The 22,180-nt window shown below is 51.6% G+C and overlaps 2 protein-coding genes across 4 annotated transcripts in view; one reads left to right on the forward strand and one right to left on the reverse strand.

The window, feature by feature from the left end:
- The window catches only part of Chdh (choline dehydrogenase), a 36,477-nt gene extending 31,054 nt beyond the window's left edge, over positions 1-5,423 (forward strand). For all 3 annotated transcript variants that reach the window (XM_047530663.1, XM_047530662.1, XM_047530664.1), the window contains one exon: positions 323-5,423. In XM_047530663.1, the coding sequence (XP_047386619.1) occupies positions 323-741 (419 nt within the window). In that variant the 3' untranslated portion in view covers positions 742-5,423. The remainder of the gene's footprint in view (positions 1-322) is intronic.
- Cacna1d (calcium voltage-gated channel subunit alpha1 D) overlaps positions 3,719-22,180 on the reverse strand; it is a 306,525-nt gene continuing 288,063 nt past the window's right edge. Inside the window, 8 exon segments of the mRNA XM_047530661.1 lie at positions 3,719-6,378; positions 6,769-7,089; positions 8,574-8,695; positions 11,247-11,410; positions 12,526-12,672; positions 13,749-13,775; positions 14,452-14,819; positions 15,487-15,600. Of these exon segments, the coding sequence (XP_047386617.1) occupies positions 6,085-6,378; positions 6,769-7,089; positions 8,574-8,695; positions 11,247-11,410; positions 12,526-12,672; positions 13,749-13,775; positions 14,452-14,819; positions 15,487-15,600 (1,557 nt within the window). The 3' untranslated portion in view covers positions 3,719-6,084.

The raw sequence follows: 22,180 nt of genomic DNA on the forward strand, positions 1-22,180 counted from the left end.
GAGCAGATCACCAGCCCGGGCCTGTTTGCCAAAATGAGCGCCCCTGTTGGGCAGCTTTGGCCCATGATGGCCCCAGGGGGCTGAGGCAGGGTGTGTATTATCTCTGTTTCACAGAGAAGCCAGATTCCTGGCTTAAAACTGGGTCTCTGGGGAAGGCTCTGTCCATTGAGGATACTTGTGGGCAGGTGATAGACACCTGGTGACTTGGTCCTCCATGTCTTTGAACTTTGTCCCCTGCGGCCTTGAGCCTCTACACACCTGGAATCTTCCAGCGGGGCCAGCATGGTAAGAGGAAGGGCCTCATTTCGTCTCTTCTCTACAGAAACAGATATCGAAGACTTCCGTCAATGTGTGAAGCTGTCCAGGGAAATTTTTGCACAGGAAGCCCTGGCTCCCTTTCGGGGGAAAGAACTCCAGCCAGGAAGCCACGTTCAGTCCGATAGAGAAATAGATGCCTTTGTTCGGGCAAAATCTGACAGTGCCTACCACCCCTCATGCACCTGTAAGATGGGCCAGGCCTCCGACCCCACTGCTGTGGTGGACCCGCAGACCAGGGTCCTTGGGGTAGAAAACCTCAGGGTCGTCGATGCCTCCATCATGCCCAGCATCGTCAGTGGCAACCTGAATGCCCCCACGGTCATGATCGCAGAAAAAGCAGCTGACATCATTAAGGGGCAGCCTGCACTCTGGGACAGGGACGTTCCTGTCTACAAGCCCAAGACCTTGGACACCCAGCGTTAAGATAGCCACTGCCTGAGGAGGACCAGAGATGCCTCCAGCAAGCCAAGGGGACCAACGAGCCAGCCCTTGCTCCAAATGGTGCCAGAAGCCATCTGGCCCTATTTAGTGGCTGAGAACTGGATAACATCTCAGGAAGGGAGACTAGTTCTGGTCAGTATGTCAAATTCCTGGCCTCCAGCATTTTTCCTATAGTCCCTTTGAGGAAGGCCACTGTGCACCCTGGAACCCTGCCTGGAGGGACAGCAGAGGCGATAAAGGAGGAAAGTGAACTGCCACATCCTCAGCCTGAATCCACGTGGCTTCTCCCACCTGGGCTTCTGCTGCCTTGAGCAGAGTGGCTCCTTCCAGGCTTCCCATGCAAGGCCGGCCGCTCTGCCCAGATGTGGTGAGCCTGCCAGGCCTGCACTGAGCCCCCCAGAGAAGGGCACCTATGTCTTGAGCTTTAGCTGAGGTCACACGTCACAGGAGTTAGCTCAGCCCAGGCTGGCACCAGGGACCCCTGGGCAGAGGGGAAGTTACCAGCTGGATAACAAAACCGACTTCCCTCTTTCCCCTCCTGATTTTACTATCAGAGGTGGGGGTGGCCCACCTCCGTGGTGTTCTCATTCTCATAACACAGCCCTGATGAGAGGCTTTCTGGGCCTTGTTCAAGGAGGGAAGGCTGCTTTGGTCTCATTACCAAAGGTTTCCTGATTTAACACTGAAAGAGATTGCTCTTACCAGGAAAGAGTCCTACAGCCACCCCCACATACCAGGTCACCTCTTTGTACTGGAGCACTGGGAAGCAGCCAGAGCTGTCCCGACAGACACTGAGCAAATTCTTATTCTCCAGACGTCCATGGGAACAGATCAGAATGGTTCTGAGAGTGATAGAAAAGCAGCTAAGTACAAGAAAAAGAAAACAGTGAAGATTTCCAAGGGAGGCAGGGAGAGCTACGAGGAGCATTTGCAACAGCTTTTTGCTCTTGTATTATAATCTAGTAACTTATTTTTGAACTGAAGCACCTTATCCCCATACAGTTGCAAATGAAAAGTAAAAGCATTTTGAATTGATTTTTCTTAAAATGTGCAAAGCTTCCATGTTTAGAATCGTGATGTGGAAACCTGCAGTGCTGGGCCCAGAACAGGGAGGGGGATACCCGGGTTCCAGGCAGCTCCCAGACCTTGGAGGCCCAATAGCTGCAACTTAACGTTTCTGAGAAAAACCTTCCAGAAAGGTGGATGGAAGGAAACCATCACACTTCTTCCTTTTAAAACTTGAGGCAGTTCTTGTTTAACCTTACCTGTGTCTTTTTCTCTGTTCCAAGAGAAAGTCAAGAAAGAAAATTCTAGATCTGCTAAGAGATTTCTCTTCAAGAGTTAGAGAGGGTCCCCACAGCAGCTGTCCATCTTCTGGGGGCTCAGATGGCAGCTGGGCCACATGCCACCCGCCTGTCGAAGAGGGTGTTGATTCAGGCAAGGGCACGTGCTGGTCTCAGGCCTGACTGACTTTACTGGTGTAGAGAGAGCAGTTGACAGTCATTTAGTTCCAGCATCTCTGCATCCTGTGGTGTCTCTGAGACAAAGGCAGCTGTATCTTATGATAAGGAAAGTGACATGTGATAAGAGCCAGTCAGCCCCTCTCCCCCTTTCACACGCTGAGGCTGTTTCCACACAATCGCACGATTTAGCCACATGAGGAAACACATTTCAAGAGATAAGACAGCTGTCGTGTGTCCAGAACACACAGAAGTCAACCCAGAAAACTGCTGCTGGGATTCAGACACACATTGACTTGAAGGGTTCCTCCCATGAGCCCTGACAGGCAGGTGTGGCTGCTCCCATCTCCAGCCCAAGGACGAATACAAGGTGGGTCCTGCCACAGCACTGGCTTGTGTCCAAACGACAGGCTATCTGGAAGTTCCACAGGGAAGCTTTCGCCCCAGGAAGAGGGGCTGAGGGAGCCCGAGTGGGGAGGATGGTGCTCACTCGGTTACAGAGGGGTGAGCACAGGCCCTGCTCGTCTGTCTTGTGGGGAACCAGGCAACTTCGTTGGCTGAGCCTCTTGGCAAAAAGCTTGTGATTCCTAACAGCAGAAGACTGTGCTTCGCCAGAGAGAGCGCTGACAGGGCACCCATGGCCGGCGCTCTGAGGTGCCCCACCTCGTGGAAGATGGCCACATTTACACCACAGGAGGGATTACTGATGGGAGGGACGGGTGTGGAAGGGCCAGGGGCATCCACCAGCATGACCAGAAAGGGCGAGGTGCCCCAACGTCTGGCCTTTCCACTTCCACTGCAGCTGTGGAATAGCAATTTCCATAAATTCAAATGCTCTTCCCTTCAGCCAAACCATAACCCTCAGCCCAAAAGTTGTTTTCATATTTCCACTGATAACTGACATGACATCAGATCTGAGACACATTTTTCCCCCCTCGAAAATCATAAAAAACATACACTGCTCTTCCATAGGGCCTGCTCAGGTGGCTCCTGCCCCCAGGATGTCCTCAGACCACATGCCTCACCCCATCCGATGGCAGAAGCCAAGACCCAAGCCTGCTCCTGGTTCCCCACTGCCCTCCCAGTCCCAGGAGGGAAGAAAGAACCTTCCCAGCTGCAGTACGAGCCCGGCCTTGAGTTGCAGTAGGTGGTGCGTGGCGCCCTGTGCATGCTATCTGCTCTGTGGCTAGCCTGTTCTTACACGTAAATGGTCCACCCTAGAAATAAAGGCCTGTAGGAAAATGCAATTGGCAAAGACATTTTAGCTCTGGCTTCTTTGAAGGGTGGGGTCCCCTAGTAAAGTGGGTGAGCATCTAACTGCCATCGCCCTAGGCAGGCAGAGCCACAGCTTGCAGTGGGCTTCCAGTGCCCCGGCGCCCACCCCTCCTGGCCTTTAGCCAGCTCTGCAACACACCAGAGCTGACACCTGCCACTTGGCTCCACGGGAAGCCAGCTGTTTGGGAATTGGAGTCCACACGATGAACAGAGATGGTTCTCACTGTTGATTGACAGTTGAATCAAAATAGCCATTTCCACTTTACATTAAAAACACAAGGTTAAATAAACATACTATTCTGTGGATACAAAACCATTTGGGGAGGGTCCAGAAAGTGGAGATATTAAATTTTAAAACTCTCCTAAAACAAAGGGAAAAAGCCATGCTCTACAATTTCAGATTTTTATTACAAAGAGAAATTTAATATTAGATGAGAGGTTGGACCAGGCTTAAAGCAGACAGATACCAGGAAGCGGTGCAGCCTTTATCAACGCCAGCATTTAAGTACTGACTTTGGAAACACTCATCACCTGTTCCAGAACGTGCAGTCCTGGGAGGTGATTTTGACCTGATGATGTGAAGTCACACATATGACCAAAACCCAGTGGAGACAGTCCGAGATAATGTTGACAGTGGTGTAGCCCTTTAGGAGAAGTGGCACTCTCTGTGGCTGGTATTACCATGGGCATCGAAGGAGCTGAGGACGAGGAAAAGCTACCTGTATACAGAGCTGCCCTGAGAGTGCCTGCCCCCGAAGCTCCCACTGGCCAGGAGAGCTCCCGAATACAATGAAATTATTACGCAGTTTCATTCTGAAGAACAGTTTGCATTTTAATAAAAAAGGCTTTCTGTCAGGAAATAGTCATTTACAAACCTTGAAGTGTTTTTGCCCGGATCTGGAGTAAGAATGTATTACGAAGAGGTTTGTGAGGTCTTTATAACAAAGTGTTATTTACAAAAAAAAAAAAAAAAAAAATTCTGACAGTTTGTCTATGTACTAGTTAAAAAATTTGAACCAAAATTGCTACCTGTCTTTGTGAGTGCAGGGAATCCCTGCCAAGGTCACCTGACGACATTGGAGTGATTCTGTTAACAGAAAAGGAAGCCTTGACAATTCTAATGATCCGAAAGTGGCTTTTCCCAGGACGTACAGTCGGAGTACATTCTCATGAAAACGTCAGCCCTCATTCAATTGCATATAAAAGCCCTCAAAGAGAACACAGCACAGCAACATTGTGTGAAAGGCCACAGTGTCATCTCACAGACCCCGACATTCTAACCCTGAGGGTCGTCACAGTGCTCCTCCGACCCCCACCCCAGCACCACCAGTCCCCGGGGCACTGGAGCAGACATACTTCTTTCACCTGTGCAATTATTTCTGCAGCAGGGATGGCAGAAATGGCAGCTGAGGGAACCAAACCTATGGCTGTCCCCAGGGCAGAGGAGCCTAGCTTGACCCGCTCTGTCATGGACTTATCACAGGGTTAGGAAAGTAGACCAAACAGAGTTGCAACCCCTGGTGGATAAAGGTACCATATCAAAATCATAGAATTCTTGCCCAAAGAAAAAACTGCAAGTAGTCATCCTGTATATCTTATGTAAAGACAGGTTTATAGTGACTCAAAATATTTTAGAAAAATTTCTAGTGTTAAGTTCTTTTGAACTCAGAATTTTACCCCCAAAGGATTTTCACTGAATAAGTGAGGATTGGCTCTATTTCTTCTACTTCTGTATAGCCCATGTAAAAATACTAGTAATTTCTAGATTTTAGTGGGGAACTGTAATTGTTAAGACCCATGGATATTGCTGCAGTTCAAATACGGTACAATAATTACAAAATATAGACCATCTCTTTACAAATACAAATTGTAGTATATTACAAGTCATGTACAGTAAATCTATATTTTTTAAACAAACTAGTGTATCTAAGTTTACCTGGTTGCAAGTGCATTATTATTCCAGTTTACAGTTGCCCTTAAGCATGACCGTCGGAACTGACCATCTGAGTGACGTTCTCTTATGTAAACTGGCATCACCGAGCAGAAAACCTTGTCAGTGAGGTCCCACTCCCCTCTCGTGATGATCGCTGGTAGCGGGCTTCTGACACTGTCCTTCACAACAGCTGAACAGGAACCAGGAAGCAGTGTTTGGAGGAGAGGGTATAAAAATGGATATGCTGGGCCCAGTGAGTGTCTGATATGCTAGACTGATGGCTGAGGTAATGACAAGGTGTGGTGATCGTCATCACCTTTAACCTTCCCCACCGCTCCTCCGGGCACCCCGGGTGCGGCGAGCCTCGGACTCCCCTGGCGGCACCCATGCGACGGTCGGTCGGAAGGCACTGCTCTGGCCTCACTCGCCCTCTCCAGAGGGCCTGCCCCGCCTTCTCCTGCCGCTGGGCTCAGCGCATGGCGCCCTGCCTAGCTCGCCACTCGGAACCTGTACCTACCAGGTTTATGGCTTCCTTGAGGCGTGACGTCACTTGTACAGAAGTCTAATTGAATATTCACTCCCAACTAGTGCCTAACCCTCCTAACTACGAGGCACTTTTTCCCTGCTGAGGCTGGAGCCGCGCTGCCCCTGCGGGGGCTACAAGGTGGTGATGCAGATCATTTCATCCGCCAGGTCCTCCTCGTCTCGTCCAGGGTCTGGCTCTTCGTCACTGTAGCCTGGACCGAAGTCCTGGAGCTCATAGTCCTGCCGGTGTGAGGCAGGGCCCAGATCCCCGTTGGCCCGAGGACACACGCTCCCATTGAGCAGGGTACTGGCCGCACTTTCCATCTCATCGATGGTTAGGTCACAAGCATCCGCGATCTCATGTTTTGTAGCTGACACAAATTTTGGGTCCCTTGCGTAGCGTCCCAAGCCTTCAGATATCAGGACCTGTGCAGGAAAGAGGTGGCAACAAAAAGGTCACGGCTTTGTGGGGGAGGGGGATGGCAGGAAAATCTGCTCAAGGGCCAACAACAGCGTGATGTGCCCTGGGGACCTCGCCCGTGACGACTAAGTGTGAATGGCTTCAGCTTTGAACACATCAAGAAGCTGAAGAGGTGCACACAGCCCAAGAGTGAAACCCACCGGGGGTGCGTAACACCCCCTGGTAGCGCTGGCGGAAGAGCTGGCCGATTCGCTCGCTCGGGCCTCACTCGCCACCCCTCCTGCGAAGAGCGTCGGGCCTGGGTGAAGGGCCCGGCCCGCTGCCCTGGGTGCTGTTGGCACTTGCGCTCTGCCACCGCTCTTCTCCGGCCCCCAGTGACTGAAACCCGTACTCACTGCCTCCACCAAGCTGTCTGCGCTCCTCTGCTTGTCGCTGTTTTTGTTCCGAAAGCTGCTGGGGACAGTCAGGCTGGCTGGTGTGAATGTCCTATAGGAGATGTCAGGCTCATCTGTGTACCAGGAGCTGCGGTGCAGGGATGGCAGGCTGCCGTTGACCTGGTCCAGGGACTCTGACCGCTCCACCTGGATCAGGGGGGTGTAGCACGGCGTCCAGTCCCGGTACGGAGGGGTCGCTGGAGGGGTGGCCCACGACCGGGTCGAGTGGCTTGGTGAGTACTTCTGGGCCTTACTCGAATCCAGGCCTGCAACTGCCATGATCTGAGGAGAGACAGGAGAGTGGGGAGGACCAGGCCCTGAGAGGCACGGGTGCTGCCCCAGGGCGCGGGAGAATGAAGTGAGCTGGCAAAAGGCTATGGGTTCCCGGCAGATGTGCGTTCTCTTGCCAGTCACCATAACACACTTCCTATAACTGCACAAGGAGTTCTGTTATCCATCCATGCAGTTCTTCAGAAGGAGGAAGAATCAGCGAGCTGAGGCGTGTGGACATACCACCCGGTCTCTCTGGGTTTAAATACTGGCGGGTATTCAGGCAAAAGCAAGGAGCTCGCAGAGGAAAACAGCTGGCTCGCTCCTCCAGTACAGTTGCCCTGTGCCCAGCAGCTGTCTGTCCTGGGGCATGGGGCACAAACCCTGCTTCCCACCCTCCACCACAGCAGACCTGCCTTGGGATTCCTGCTGTGCAGAGGGACTGGAACCTGCTCACCCAGGGAGGCAGCTGAGATAGACAGGGTCCAGGCCTGGTCCACATGGAACACATGCTCTTAGACACCTCCATGCCTACTAGGCTCATAGCATCTGGTGGCTCGGACCTTCTAAAGGTTTGTTCTTTGTCCTTGATGTCACAGGACAGAAGTAAAAATCAGCATTAAAAGTGAAAGTGGGGGGCTGGGTGTGGTGGCGCACTCCTGCAATCCCAGTGACTAGGGAGGCTAAGGCAGGAGGATCAAAGTTCAAAGCCAGTCTCAGCATCTTAACAAGGCCCTCAGCAAGACCCTTTCTCGAAAGATTAAAAAGGGCTGGGGATGGGGCTTGGTAGTTAAGCACTCCTGGGTTCAATCTCCAGTACGACACCCCCACCACCAAATATGCAAGCAGAGAAGTGAAAAGCTAGCAGAGCCTTGAATAGGAAATCTGAACTGGCCTCACTGAGTTTCCACGTGCTCGGACCCAGGCTAAGAACCCTGCAGAGACCCGACTCTACCAATGGACTGGCTGGGTGCCCACCCTGTGCCCCCATCCATGAATAGACAGCCTTTCTGATGAGATATTTTCAGAAAAGAAAGAACCATATTCTTGTCCCTGAGGCAGAGGACCAGTGAGTGGGCTCTGGGCCATAGGCTGCCTCCTGCCCAGAGCCACCTTCCCTGCGGGCAGGCAGTGCCCTGGGCCACCTGTGACCACAGAGCTCCATGAATGCGTCTTAACAGAGGAACTACCTCTCAGAGCAGATAAAAGAGCAGCAGCAATTCTGGGGAATGTGGCAAGTGGCTGTGGCATCCTGGGATGTGGACTACACCAGCCTTGTCTTCAATGCCAGGAAGCCGGCACTGGATTCAGACAGGGCTCAGCGTTCCCTCCTGGGCGATCCTGCACAGTGGGCTGGAGGCTCTCTTGGGCAGGGCTGCTCCCAGGACTGGACCAGACTAGACCTGAAGGTTGTCTCCCTCCCTCTGGGTGCTGGCCGCTGAGAAAGGGTGCATCTGGTGGGGCCCAGGCAGGGGAAGGCCAGGTGGGAAGCTCACCTGCTGCTGCATCAGGTGCAGAGGCAGGGCCGCTCGGTGTGGCAGGGCAGGTGACGGCGGGACCTCCTCCTGGCTGCTCTGCCTGCGCAGGCACTCGAAGTTGAAGGAGGATCTCCGGTGGGCTGAGAAGTCAAAGCACATCATGCCTGGTGAAGCACGTTCTGCCAGTACAGCCTCTCTCTGCAGTTGGGGTGGCCCCGGATGTTGAACCCGGGAAGAAGCAAGCAGGTCACCCCAGAGATGTGTGGTGAGGTCTCGGCGATGGGAGGGGAAGATGAGGGAAGCAGCCCAACTAGGTTGCTGATTTGTTTTTTTTGTTTGTTTGTTTGTTTTTGTTGTTTTCTAAATGCAAATGTATTACTTTTAAGTGTTCATCTGTTCTCAAGGCAGGCCAGTGGACATCCAGGCTGGGTCAGCAGCCCTGCTCACACGTATCATGGGGAACAAACACATGGACTCATTCTAAAATTCCAGACCTTTCCAGACTGTCCCTGTTTTGCCTTCCAGACACCCTGCATGTCTTCCAGACACAAGGCCCCATGTTTATGCCTCTCTGAAGGAAGGGATTCCACCTGCCCCCTCAGCTCAACCAGGCAGTAAGCATGCGCTGGGGGTAGATCCAGCCCCACTAGTGCCGAAAAAGCAAAGAACAACTCTGAGAACGTGGCTGTCCTGCTAAGGTGCTACTCTGAAGGGAGGCTCATTTACAGGCTGAACGATGGATGACCTACAATGTTTAGCGTCACAGAGCCCAGGAGATCCGTCTGCATCCTGGGGCCCTTTCACAGAACCAGAGGCCCTCGTTCCACCCTCTCAGGCTGCTGCAGGGAGTCCACCATGGCTCCCCGGGCAGCAGCTGCATCATTTCAAGCGCTCCCTCTGCTTTCCAAGCTCACAGGGAATGTCTTGGCCCCAGCAAAACTCCACACGCCCCGAACTCCTGTACTGGGAAGCCTCAGGGACTGGCCTTGAGAGGCCTGGGCTGCACACGAAGCTCCAGAAACTGGGGTCTGTCATGAAAGAGGCTGGGCCCTTGGCTGGCCACTGCCCAGTGGAGAGTGATCAGATAGAAAGTCAGCCATGGGCTGGGCCTAACATCCACTGAGGGCTGGCTTGCCAGGGCCTCCTGACTGGGCTGCCCTTGAAAGCCTGCCCTCCAGGCACCACCCAGGGGACGGGCCTGCTGGTACAATCTGCAGGACCCATGATCTGGTGGCAGGCCCAGAGGCTCAGAATGGGACAGAAAAGTGACAATCCCTCCCACGAATACGGTACATTTCCATGTCTAAAACTGGTCCCCAGATTCTCTCAGCTGGTGTGCTCTGCACAACAATCTCTTGAGAAAGAAGTCATCCCACAGTGGCTGAGGACACAGGCCAGAGGAGCTAATGTTCTCCCTGCCCAAGGTCTGGGCTGAGGGACGGCAAAGCCAAGCCCCCCACAGGTGAGGAGGGCCGCTGCTCCTGCCTGCCTGGCGCCTCTCCATGGCTGCGGGTGGAATGGTGGGCATCAGAGCAGGTGTCCACGGGCCATCTGGGTGGGTGGATGAGCAAAGGCAGTGGAAGCCACGGAGACGAGGTCCTCCACCCAGGCTCACCGACACATGCTTCATCTAGTATTTATGAGACACAGAATGCAGCGTGGGTTTGCGGCTGAACACTTAAATATTAACCACGGAAATGGATCTGATTACATGGCCCAGCAGGCCGTGACAGCTGGAATGGGGCCCAGGGCCCCGGGCACCACCCAGTCACGCTCCTCACCACGGGGGGGCAGTGGGCAGACTCAGGAGCTGCTGTCTCAGCTCTTTTTGGTTATTGATTAAAGTCTTGCTCAAAATTAAGCCCCATTCCTCACAGACGCCAGGAATGGATATTTAGTAACCCATGAAAATGCCCACACGCCCAAAATGAAACTGCCCCACCGGACACTGGCAGGGCCACGGCTGCACTTCTGTCCGCAGCCCGAGTTCCTTGCTTGGGGTGACCTGCATCTGACAGTGCCAGCCATGGCACTTGCTGCAGGAGGAAAGCAAGGAAGTGCCCTTTCATCAGAACAGGCTCTCGGACCCCAGAATGGGAGCATCTACCCTGGAGGTGACCACCAAGGCCAAAACCTGTCCCACGAACAGGGAACCCAGGCAGTCCTGAGGTTGAGATGAGAGGGAGGAAAAGGAGATTAAGCCCGGGAGGGACCAGAGGAGAGACAGACACCAAGAATTCCCAGGTGCTCCTCCAAAGAAGGATTTGCAAGATAGGCCTAGGGCAGGCCCAGCTCTGCACTGGAGCCAATCCTTCCCTCTCGGAGCCTCGGTTTCCCCAGAGTGGAGTGGGGCAGAGCTGATGACAAAGGCTCGTGTATGTCTTGTCTAGCTCTCAGGACAGGCTCAGGCTCAAGGGCAATACCACACCCACAAGGGCCCCTTCTCTGGCATCTGTGTGCAATTTTAGGGCAACATCCTGGCTCTGTTCTCAAGGAGAGTCACTGACAACACCAAAGCAGCGTAAGCTGCACCACAGGGGTACGATGACAGAAAGGAAGGCCGACACTCAACACTCAGGGGCTAGCCTCGAGGACCAGCGGACCCTGACGTGGCAAGACCCGTCTGTGGGTGAGGGGATCGGCACACCATTCTCTGGGAGGCTTCACCCAAAACAAGAAACCTGGCCTCACATGTTGGGGTGGGAGGTAGCAGGCGTCTCCGGGGAGATCTCCGAGAGTCGTAGCTGATGGGGGAGTCATCGTCCTCCCAGAAGCCCAGGGGAGGGTGGTAGCCTCGGGGCCGCTCAAAGTCCATGCTGCTGCCTGGGCACCTGTTGTAGTAGCTGTAGTTTCGCCTAGCAGTCAGAAAGGGTCGAGAGAGAACATGCACATGAGATTCCAGCTCTGACAGATTCCCGCCCCCACCTCCCTTGGACTCAGTAGGATGAGTGGAGAACAGGCTGCCCTCAGTTTCACGGAAGATTCTGGATGGAGAGCAAGGGCCATTGCAGGAAGGGCCAGGGCTGGAAGCCTGTGGTAAAAGTTATGTGCTGGTAGTTTCCACCCCTGGGTCAGCCTCAGGCCCAGGGCAGATGCCCTGTCAGCTTGACATGATCTTGGCAGGGCACAGCGACACCAGGATTCGTGAAGCCCATTGTCCACCCACAAGGAGCTTGAAAAAGGTCACAAGCACACTACTCAGTACAAGCTGAGGAGGAGAGGAGCCAGGCCAGAAGACAGCAGCACGTGGCAGGTTCTGTGAGAGGGTTTTGTTTTGGTGGGGGATACAGGGGGACACATTTCAATTCCAGGCAGGGAAATGAAGAGCAAGGCCCTGGTACAGGCCCTTGAAGAGAGGGTGGAGCAGGCCTGCAGAGATGGCTAACAGCATCCAAGCACCGGACGTGGTATGAGCAAGACCCTGAAGAAAAGGACCTTGAAGGAAAGCTGGGATCCATTGGTTCAGAATCAGTGGTTGTGTAATTTGGGCTTTGGAGAGAGATGAGGAAATGTCAGGAGGAGAAGAGAAAGGGTCAGCCTGTGGCCAGGGACAGATGTGACCTCACAGCAGTACCACTTCTACTTTGGTGACCCCTTGGCCACAGTGAGACAGGGAGTTCAGAGAAGAGGGTGGCAGGCGACCTTGGTCCCCCTGCACTGCCTGCGTGGGTCTGAAGCACAGTGCCCGTTCCAGGTGCCCTAAACAGGAGCTGTTCATCCAGAGTGCAGCCGAGCTTCAGGCTGGCCAGGCCACTGCAAACACAGCTCCCGAGTCAGCTGAGTAAAACCTCTTCTCTCAGAAGATGGGCATCTGACAGGAAGGCCCCGCTCCTACTGAAAGGCCTCAGGGGTACGTGGAGGGACAGCAGGTGGCAGGTGTGAAACTCCTGTCAGTGCCCAGTTTTCCGGGGCAATGCTGAGCGTGCGGCAGGGGGCATCCTGCTGACCTCGGACAGGCAGAGCGCCTCACCTGCTCCAGGTGGGAGAGCTGTCGTCCTCATAGCACTCCTCACTGCTGAAATACTCCGGCTCCCCCAAGCGGGGGTCCCTGAAGTAGCCATGAATGTCTGGCTCTTCCCGGCAAATAGTTGGGAGCTGCTCATCTCCTGAGTCAGACCTGAAGGTGAGAGAGAGGTCTGAGAGCCTGGGGAGGCAGTTCCCACAGCCACATGGCTCCTCTGGCTTCTCCCCAGGGCACCTGCCTCAGGCCCTGGCAAGGGTGCTGAGTGTGTGGTTTCAGTACCGTGCATGACACTGGTGCAAAACTGCTGTGCCCAGAGACTTTGGACCAAAAGCACAGACATAATTTGGAGAACCAAGCAAGAAATGAGCCCAGGGTTCAGCAGTCCTGTGGGAAAAACCCAGGGTTCCTGGGCCACCTGCTCTCGTCCTGCTGCCCCAGTTCAGTGAGACTTCAGAACCTGGAACAAAGAGGCCTCCGTACCACTGACTTCCCACCAGAGCAAACCAGGAAGAGCAAAACAGTCACAAGGGAGCTCTCATGGAAAATGCCAAGTTTTCCCAGGCTGTCCTGCTCTAAGGCTGTCAAACCATCTCTCTGACACCTGGATCCTCCTGGCCTTAAGCTTCAGGAGCACCAGCCAGGCTCAGTGACAACCCTCTCTCCAGGGGAAGAGCTGTGCTGCTTCACCGCCTCACTCTCGTCCTACTGGGGCCCTGTGGCTCCCAAACTTACAAGAAATAACAAAACCAGAAGTCCTCTTCCTCCTGCTCCTGACGAAATAACTGTCCTACCCACAATTCAACTTAGCTCCACAGGCACAGAATGGAACCCAGTGCATGCAGGTTGAGGGATGCAGGGGAGATGCCCAGGGAGATCTTGTGCCTCCTCTTCAGGAGGCCTGGGTCATGCTCTCCTAAGCCTCCACAAGAATCCTGACTTTTAAGCACCCAGAGTTGCCCAGCTACCCAGGCTGGGCTCTGTGAGGCATAGTTGGCATAGGGCCACAAATCCTTGGTGGCAACAAGTCTGTGTTACAGATCTGAAAGCTGCTTTGCTAGGAAGAGAAACAACCACCTCTGACTGCCAAGGCCACAGTCCTGAGTTGTGAAAACCTACTAGGCTACTTGGTAGCTCAAAGAAATGCTTCTCATTCCTTCGCATTCAGAGAGGCCAGCTGGTAATGTCACAGCACAGTGTTTAACACAAAAACACAGGCAAGGAACACATACCTAATGTAAGTTTCATAATAGCGAGTTCTATCCAGGAAAGGCATGACAATGGAAGGGAGGGAGAAGACAAAAGTTAAACATTTCCAACAACATTTAAAGCTATCTCCTAGTAGGGGTGGGCAAACTATATTTGAGGGGTCAAATGTGGGCTGCTACTTCTTTTTGCATGGCCCATGAGCTAGATCTTTTTATATTTATAAAGAACTGAGAAAATCAAAATAAAATTGTTGTCTCATGAAGTTCAAATTTCAGTGTCCATGCACACAGTTTTACAAGGACCCAGCCATACCCCTCCACTTAAATACAGTCTCTGGCTGCTTTCAACCAGCTGAATGGTTGCAAGAGACCCAATAGTCCTCAAAGCCTAAACTATTCTCTCTCTGGCCCTTTCCAGAAGAAATCCACCAACCCCTGACCCAGGGCAAATTGGCACAACTAGGGAACATGGATTTTGCAGCTGCTTCTTTAAGGGGCACCCTGTACAGTATAGCAGGATATAGGACAGCAGGTGGCCCCTGGTCTGTTAGGTCCCACGTGTTTGGTGGGTAGAGCGGCCATGAGCTTGGCAGTGCTCACAGGTTCTAATACAAGTGTCTACAGGGAGTCTCCATGTGCCAGAGCACAGGAGAGACTCGCCTTGCTCCATGAACAGACTTGACACGGGCAGACATTATTACTGGTGCAAATGCATTTTAAAGGTTACCTTTTAATACTGGACCTTCTTTGAGGCTCCCGGTCATGCTTGTGGGAGGAATGATGCCCATTTTCAGATACATGCTCAAGGTTCCCAAGGCTGGGCCGCTTTCCATGGGCAGCTTTGGACATATTGGCATTATTGAGATTGGCATTTGTTGAGGTGGGAACTTGCTTTCCTATGGAATTATGGTTATGATGGTTATGACACACCGAATTTCCTGCTGGAGGAAACAGCGGTTTCTCAGTGTCACTTGCAGGTGGAATTGAAGGCCTTTGGACATGCAGGGGACGGTGGGTGGTATTGGTCTGCTGAAGGGAATCTCTCCTATCACTATTAACATGATTGACATGGTTTCCAAGCAGGGCACCATTTCTCTGCAAAATAATGGGAGACAACACCAGGTAATTTAACAAGTAGTTGATGCAGGCTAGCTATGTTAGGTAATTTTTTTCTACACGAAAAATAAATTCTAGGCACGCTCCATAGGATCCCTGTAAAACAATCTGAGTGTCTCGGTGGTCAGGGTGAATGTATTCATGTGGCAGTTGGTCCTCCTGAAATGAGGAAGGTTACCAATTCCTGAGCTGGGGAGCAGTCTCTTGGCTGTCACTCAACTGTGCTCTTCTGGTCACTCCAAGTTGAGGTGACTTATGCCCAGCTGGGCTGGTGGGTGGGCAGGCCCAAGGTGGGGCAGTAGGCATGACCTCTGGCTTGGGGCAGATTGAGGAGCTGGCCCAGGATGGGTAATGTGCAGCTTCTGAGGAACCCAGGATGTTCCTCCACACTGGCCAGTGGCTGTGGCCAAGCTCCTTGAAAGCTGACAGTCAGGGGCAGGGGGGATTCAGAGGAGGAGCTGGTCTGGCCTAGAAGAGGTGCTGGTGAGAGAGCCTTGGGGGTGGGGAGGGCACAATCTCCAGCCCCTCTAGACCCTGCAGCTGGTTTGCATTCTCCAGACTCTTCTATGGATCATAACTGCCCCGACCAGAATCCTGCCCCACTACTTCCAGGTGGCCAGTATGGAGCTAGATGTGTTATAATTACTTTGAATACATCTTCATCTTCTCGTTTTGTTTCCTCCGGCTCGTCATCTTGTAAATCACAGGATATAGCACGCCGGATTTCTGGCCCAATGTCATGCAGTGTCCTTAATCCCGCCTAGATCAATGAAAATGGCAGAACAGGTTAGACAACATGGGGCCTTAGGTCCAGCCTGGGGCTTGGTTTTGCTCCTGCCTGATTCAGTGGTTGGAGGGGAAGCCTTCTCCAAAGGCCAGTCTAAGAAACAGACAGATGGACTCTAACTGAAGGCAGTCTAAGGGTTGCTGGGTGTGGTCAGGAGGTCATGATGGTCCTAGGCTGGGATGCTGAAGTCTGCAACCCCCCACGACTTGCATGGAGCACTGGCTGGCTCTAAGAACGAGGGTCTGCCACAGCCCAGAGCACACTTCCATCAGTCACAGTCTCTGGACAGACGGCCTGCAGAGCACCATCTCCCGCGCCCTGAACCGGGCAGGGAACCAAGCTCAGCTGTTCTACATGGAGGGCAACAGAAACCCTCTGGCTGTATCCAGGATGAGGTGGCCTAGGTGCAGGCACCAGAGGAAAAAGCAGACCAAGCAGCCACTGGGGCAAGTGGCTTTGCAGAAAAGCCATGGAACAGTGAGTGACACACACACGCTACAATCACCAGCACACTCGACTGTGACCGAGCAGTCAAGCACACAGACCTGGGCCGCTGTGCAGTGGGCCGCTGTGGCCATCTGTGGTGGCCTTGCCTGTAGCCGGGGAGCAAGCTAAAACTGGCCAACAGAGGAGTGTTTCTGAAGACCCAGACAAACAGTGGCTCACCAGCATTTGCAGGCAGTGCAGGACCACTGGGGGACCCCACCCCACCTCAGGTGTCCACAGAGGTTCTGCATTTCCCCTGAGGCCTTGCAGCTGGTCTTCCTCCTCCAGTCCACAGAACTACTAGGACAGAGCCTGGGAGAAGCCCATCCACTGTTCACGGGCAAATATTCTGAAATGCTGATGGGCTGTGTACATGTGGAAGGTGCGGTCTGTGGCTCTGAGAAAGTGACGACATTTTGACCATCAAGTTGAAGAAAAACAGCATGCTGACTTAATGATTCACAGGAACCATGCAGCTACAGTATCCTTTCCCACAGGACTTGTCTCTGAAAGAGGCATTTCCTCTCTGTCCCCAGGTTGAGGGTCCTGTGTCCAGGTGGCACCTCCTCATGGCAGTTGCCTGTCCCCCAGCAGCTGCTGCAAGCTAGCAGAACAGTAAGGTGTCTTGGACAGCTCTCCTGCTGCTTAGACTCCAAGGTCTGGGTGGTGTGCAAAGGAGAGCTGGCCAAGTGCCAGGCCCCAGGGGAGAGGCCACTTTCCTGTCCTTCCTCCTCGATACCAGGTGAGGGGTAGGCAGCTGTGGCAAGATCATAGGCAGAAAATGATGACCATGCCTGAGACATGCATGTGGTAGGGTGGAGGCCTGGCAGTGGTGCTGGGAAGGGAAGCAGCCATGCTAGACCTGGCGGGGCCGGGCCCCCTGCGGGTAGGAATGCTCAAAACTGGTCTTTTGTAGGTGACAGTGGGGTGACATCCATTTAGAATGTCAAGTTGCTGAGGAAAGTCCCAAGAGGCCCTTCATAAACAACTGTCCATAGACACACCCAGCCTGGGAGATGAAGCTGTTAAATAGGGGACACCAGGCTGGGTGTGGTCTGAACCCACTGTAAATATAGGGCTACCATTTCTTCCATGAATTGTGGGGACAAAGGAGGCGCCAGAGTCAAAGCTTTAAGGTTCCTGGCTGTGAGTACTGTGGTCTTGCAGGGGGAAGACAGCCGTGTGCCAGGTCAACCCAGAACAGTTCTTGGTGTGGTTGGCGAAGCTGCTTGTCGCTCTACCGTCCCTCCGGTCCCGGGCACAGGAGCACACACGCACACGCACGCACACACGCCTTCCCTCCCAGGATCCCCAAGTCCAGCACGTCCGAGCCTGGGGAGTCGTCTGGTTCTGAGGCAGACCCACCTGCCTCGCTAGGGCAACACTAATGTTAGCTTGGCAGAAGCTGGTTCTCGGCACAGCTGCAGGCATGGGAAGACAGGCCGCGCGCCCAACAGCCTTCAAGGCCCTCATTCAGAGTTCTCTAGGGTACAATTATCAAGGCTAAGCAAGGGTCTCTGTCTGATTTTGGATCAACTGGGAAGAAAAAGGTCTGTTACACAGCTGAGGCACAAATAAGAGGAGACAGGCTTGAGACACCTGCTTCTGTCTCCACAAAACAAACAGGGTTACGATGACTAAGCCGGCAGTCCCAAGTAAGTGCACACCAGCCCATGTTCCAGGCAGCAGGGGCCAGGAGTGCTCCCATACAAAATGCAGGCAGCCCTGCTTGTCATTCAACTGATTGGACTAGGCCTGATTAAAAGAAATAGAAAACTATTTATTTGGATAATTTTTAACATCATCCTCTGTTGTCGGGTTGACATTTCACTGAAATACACATATAACATGATTGCATAATAAAAACAAAAACTGTCTCCAGCACATCTTCAGTGGTACACAAGAGTAGAATTTAGTCGACAAGATAGTGCAGCAAACAGACACAGGACAGAGAATTTGTTCGCAACATAAATTATGGAGAAGGTTGAGAGGTGACCAAAGGTGCCACTTCCCAAGACAAATAATGACAACATATTTTTTAAAAAGACATTAGAGGAGGATAGCATCACTCTTCCCAGACATGAAAGCAGCAGTTTAGAAATCTAGTTTGCTTGTACCACGTAGGACAAAGCACACCTGGTCAGAATCAGGATTGACTTTGCTCTTTCACATGGGACCTGGGGCGGGGGGCACAGAAGTCCCCAAACTAGAATTGAAATGAAGCTTAAGCACAGCACCCTGAATTTATTACATATCACAAAACATGATAATGAAAGTTTTCTAGCACACATATCAAGCTAAAAGGTAGCTTCGGCTGCTCCAAAAATTCCATAGGCACAAATTCCAGTTTCAAAGAGTACAGAACAACTATCTTAAACCCTTGAAAAAGTTATTCTTTCACAACCCTAAAAAGAACATTTTTTTCTTGAAATAAACACTTTACAATCAGTAAAATTATCTATTCTTTCATATTTCATGTCTGTGTCTACCTCTGCAAAATACTGTTTTAATCTGAAATGTGGTCAATAGTACTTAAACCAACAAAGCCATAGAAAGTCGTTCCATTAACATCACAGTAGAATTATGGTTTTGAATAAACACAGAATCGCTATAAAATATAAACATTATTGACTTGTTTTAAGATGTCCAATCTTATAAAATATTAAACAGAATCAAGCCTAGTTTCTGGTTGATTTTAAAACGCTAGATGTTATCATTATCATAAATATTTTTTAAAAAAGAAATGTTGGCGCTTTGCCTGTAGACTGCTGCTTTAAAATTTAGACACCATTTAATTGGAATTTTATAGATATTTACTCTACTCGATGATTAAGTCACCAAAAATAAATCTATAAAATCTCTCTAAACATTTCTGAAGCAACAGCATAAAATCATGACATTTTGACATCAAATACACACATTCATTATCTTCCTTTCTCTTGCCCACTTTTAGAGCTAAGTTTCTCCTACCTGGATGCACATAAAATGCTTTCTCTGCCTCTCCCCCTAAACTAGCTCCATCAGACACACCAGCCACCTGCCGGCTCTCACACCACAGCACGCACACACCAACGCCCGGCGACCCGCCCTGAACCTACGCTGTAGCAGTGCAGAAAAGAGAGGAAAGTCTCCATTCGGGACTGGGCCTGGCTGTCCATCTTCAGGATTTGGGTGCTGGGCTTGCAGGCTCCAGCCTATTCCCACCACAGGCAGGCTTCACTCAGCTGAGGCTGGCCCTGCACACTGTCATCTCCCTAATGACAAGTTCTGGTTAACTCTTTCGTAAGATCTGGCCCACTCTCGATTGGAAGGGACAATTTTAGACTAGCTCTGTTAGAAAAAAAGAGCTGGAGATTCAATTCTTAGAGAATAAACCTGCTCAGCTACAAGCTGTCCTCTGCCTCCTCCGCACACTCGGGCACACCCCTTATTTTGTTGTTGCTTTTCTCCAGGGAAAATGTCATGGTATGGCCTTTGTGTCCATTGTGAATAGTCCTCGTGTCAGACATAAAGGCTTCGAATCATGGGCACGACAGTCCATTAGTCATCCACAGTGATTGGTACTCTCACTGAAAAGTCAGTGGTAACAATACCCCCACAAGTCCCCCCAGGGGCAGCACTGGCTGCATAAACCAGGTTAGCCGCTGCCACTCTGAAAGCTAAAGGAAATTTTAAACAAATGACCTCAAGTAATCCACGACTTTCCCTGTAAACAATCTAAGATACCTATCTGTTTCAACTCCACCTTGATTTCTTTCTTTTTTTTTTTCTTTCCAGACTGGGGACCAAACCCAAGGTCTTAGGTGTGCTAGGAAAGCACTCTACAGCTGGGCTCCATCCCCAGCCCCTTCTGCCTTGATTCTTGGTTATAGTTTTAAAACCAGAATCAGAAAGCTTCTTATTAGTTTCCCAAAAAACAAAGACAGCACTACATAAGAGTGAGGCTCAGCAGAAACTGCAAATCATCACTTCACTTCCATTCCGACAGCACATACTCCCATCATGGTGAGCCACGTACTGGTATTCCACCAAATTCTGAGAAAAAGGGCAAGCCAAGATGATGCCCATTTTGCTAAATTACACACCCGAACTAGTGTAAGTCTCAGCAAGGACTCTTGATCGCTAGGCTGGTTCTTCCCATGATCCTACACTGGCCCCACTTCTCCCAAACTCCCACATGGACTCCCAGCAAGACAAAATCATCACATCTAATGGGAAAGCATGGGAAGTGAGTCTCAGTCGCACACTGAGAGCTAGCCTTCTTTTGATTAATTTAGCAGAGCTCTTACACTACCATTGTCAGCACAGGAATGATGGATGATCACAGGGCATCACTGAAGCTGGTCGTCTGGCATGTACCCCGAGTCTCAATTCTGCCACTTGGAGGAGCCAAGATTTTGAAACACACTTTCTGTCGTGCACTAATTCAGACCATTGTTGCTCCAGATCAGCTCAGTAGAGAGACGTGGCCGTGCCACAGGACTGAGCTTAGCTGGCTACACTGGCACACAGGTGGCCCCAGGTCTTGGTGAGTGGGCTAGAGAGGAGGAGAGGGTTGTGGTCAGGGACAGTGCCACTATGCAGGAGCCTCATGAACACAAGCGATCACGTAAGGCTCCGCACTCACTGCCTTTAAGGGGGTTTGGATCATTCCCCGGGAACCGTGGTTCTCAAGCTGTGGTCCAAGGGCCCTGGATATCCCCAGACACCCCAAGACTCCGTGAGGTCACTGTGATTTGTCTCACACACTTGCATCGTCTCCTGAGAGTGCAGTGAGGGGTCCAAAACCTGCAGGATGTGCTGGCACTGCCTGGCATCTCTGTGCTTGCATACTATTGTGTTTTTAAAGTTTCTCACTTCTAATTTCTAAGACAGTAAATATTACTATATGGAGGTCTCAATAATTTTTCAGGATTTGAAAGGGGTCCTAAGACCAAAAAGTTTGAGAACTGCCAACCAATTCATCCTCTGACAGGCAACACTACCTTTGCCTCAGGTGTCAGATTTTCCGCCCCATCTAGATTCCTGTGGTTCTGCTGACCTTCCTCTCCTGTCCTTCCAGTGGCTTCTCTGAGGGAGATTTTGGCACTTATTGAGTTATTTTCACTGTGCCTTAGCAATATATGCCCTCCCACTATCCCAAAGAGCCACCTCTACTTAGGTCTAAGATGTGTTGAGGAGAACAAATTCGCCCAGGTACTGACCCACCTTGGGAAGGACTCTGTGGTATTTAACAGACTCCTTCCTGTCCACAATTGAACCCTGATACACCTGGGATACTGAGAGATACTGGGTGCATATTATTAAATAACATGACAATAACTAAGATTTTTACCGCTATATAACGTGCCCTAACTTCTTTTCAAAGACTTTTGAGCAATTACTATTCTCAGATGGAACAATCCCCTTCCTGAAAGTACATGAAATGCAGTACCATAGTCCTGTGGATTGATTTTTAATTGGGCCTAACTACAGTATTGGGTACTATTTGAGAAGGGCCTGCTACCCAATCTTACCTTTGCTTCCCTGGGATGGCTATTGGTGTGTGCAACCTCTTATCCAGGAGCTTGAGTTTAGCACCACGGATTCTGGTGCTGGGTGCCAAGTTTGCTCTGTGTCTGTAGAGATTCTGAGTCATCTCTGACAACTTCCTCTAGGTTGGAAGCTGTACTCTACTGCCACGGTCTCTGTAGCCTGACTGAAGCAAGTTTCGGGAAGCCTGACTCCCCCTGTGAGTGGAAGCTGGAGGCGGCCCTCACAGTAGCTGATCATCTTTCCTAAAGTGGCCTTGGCTACTATCACCCAATGCTGCTCCTCAGCAGTACAAGCAGGCCCAAGTGGGGCAAGATTCCCTTGGTTCCTTTCAACCTTGCTCCATGTCCTATCCAGAAAGCTGCCTTTTCCCAGCTTTTATTTATTTGAAAGGCCTGGGGAGAAAGGCCTGCATGACCACACCCATCGGAACAGCTCTGGGCTTTTCTGCCAGACACAAATCTAGAAAGAGTTGCTCACACTGGCCCTTGGAGATGGGGGTGATGCAGATGAGCATGAGCATACTCAACATCGG

Source organism: Sciurus carolinensis, chromosome 17 (assembly GCF_902686445.1).
Source record: "Sciurus carolinensis chromosome 17, mSciCar1.2, whole genome shotgun sequence".
Lineage (NCBI taxonomy): Eukaryota > Metazoa > Chordata > Mammalia > Rodentia > Sciuridae > Sciurus > Sciurus carolinensis.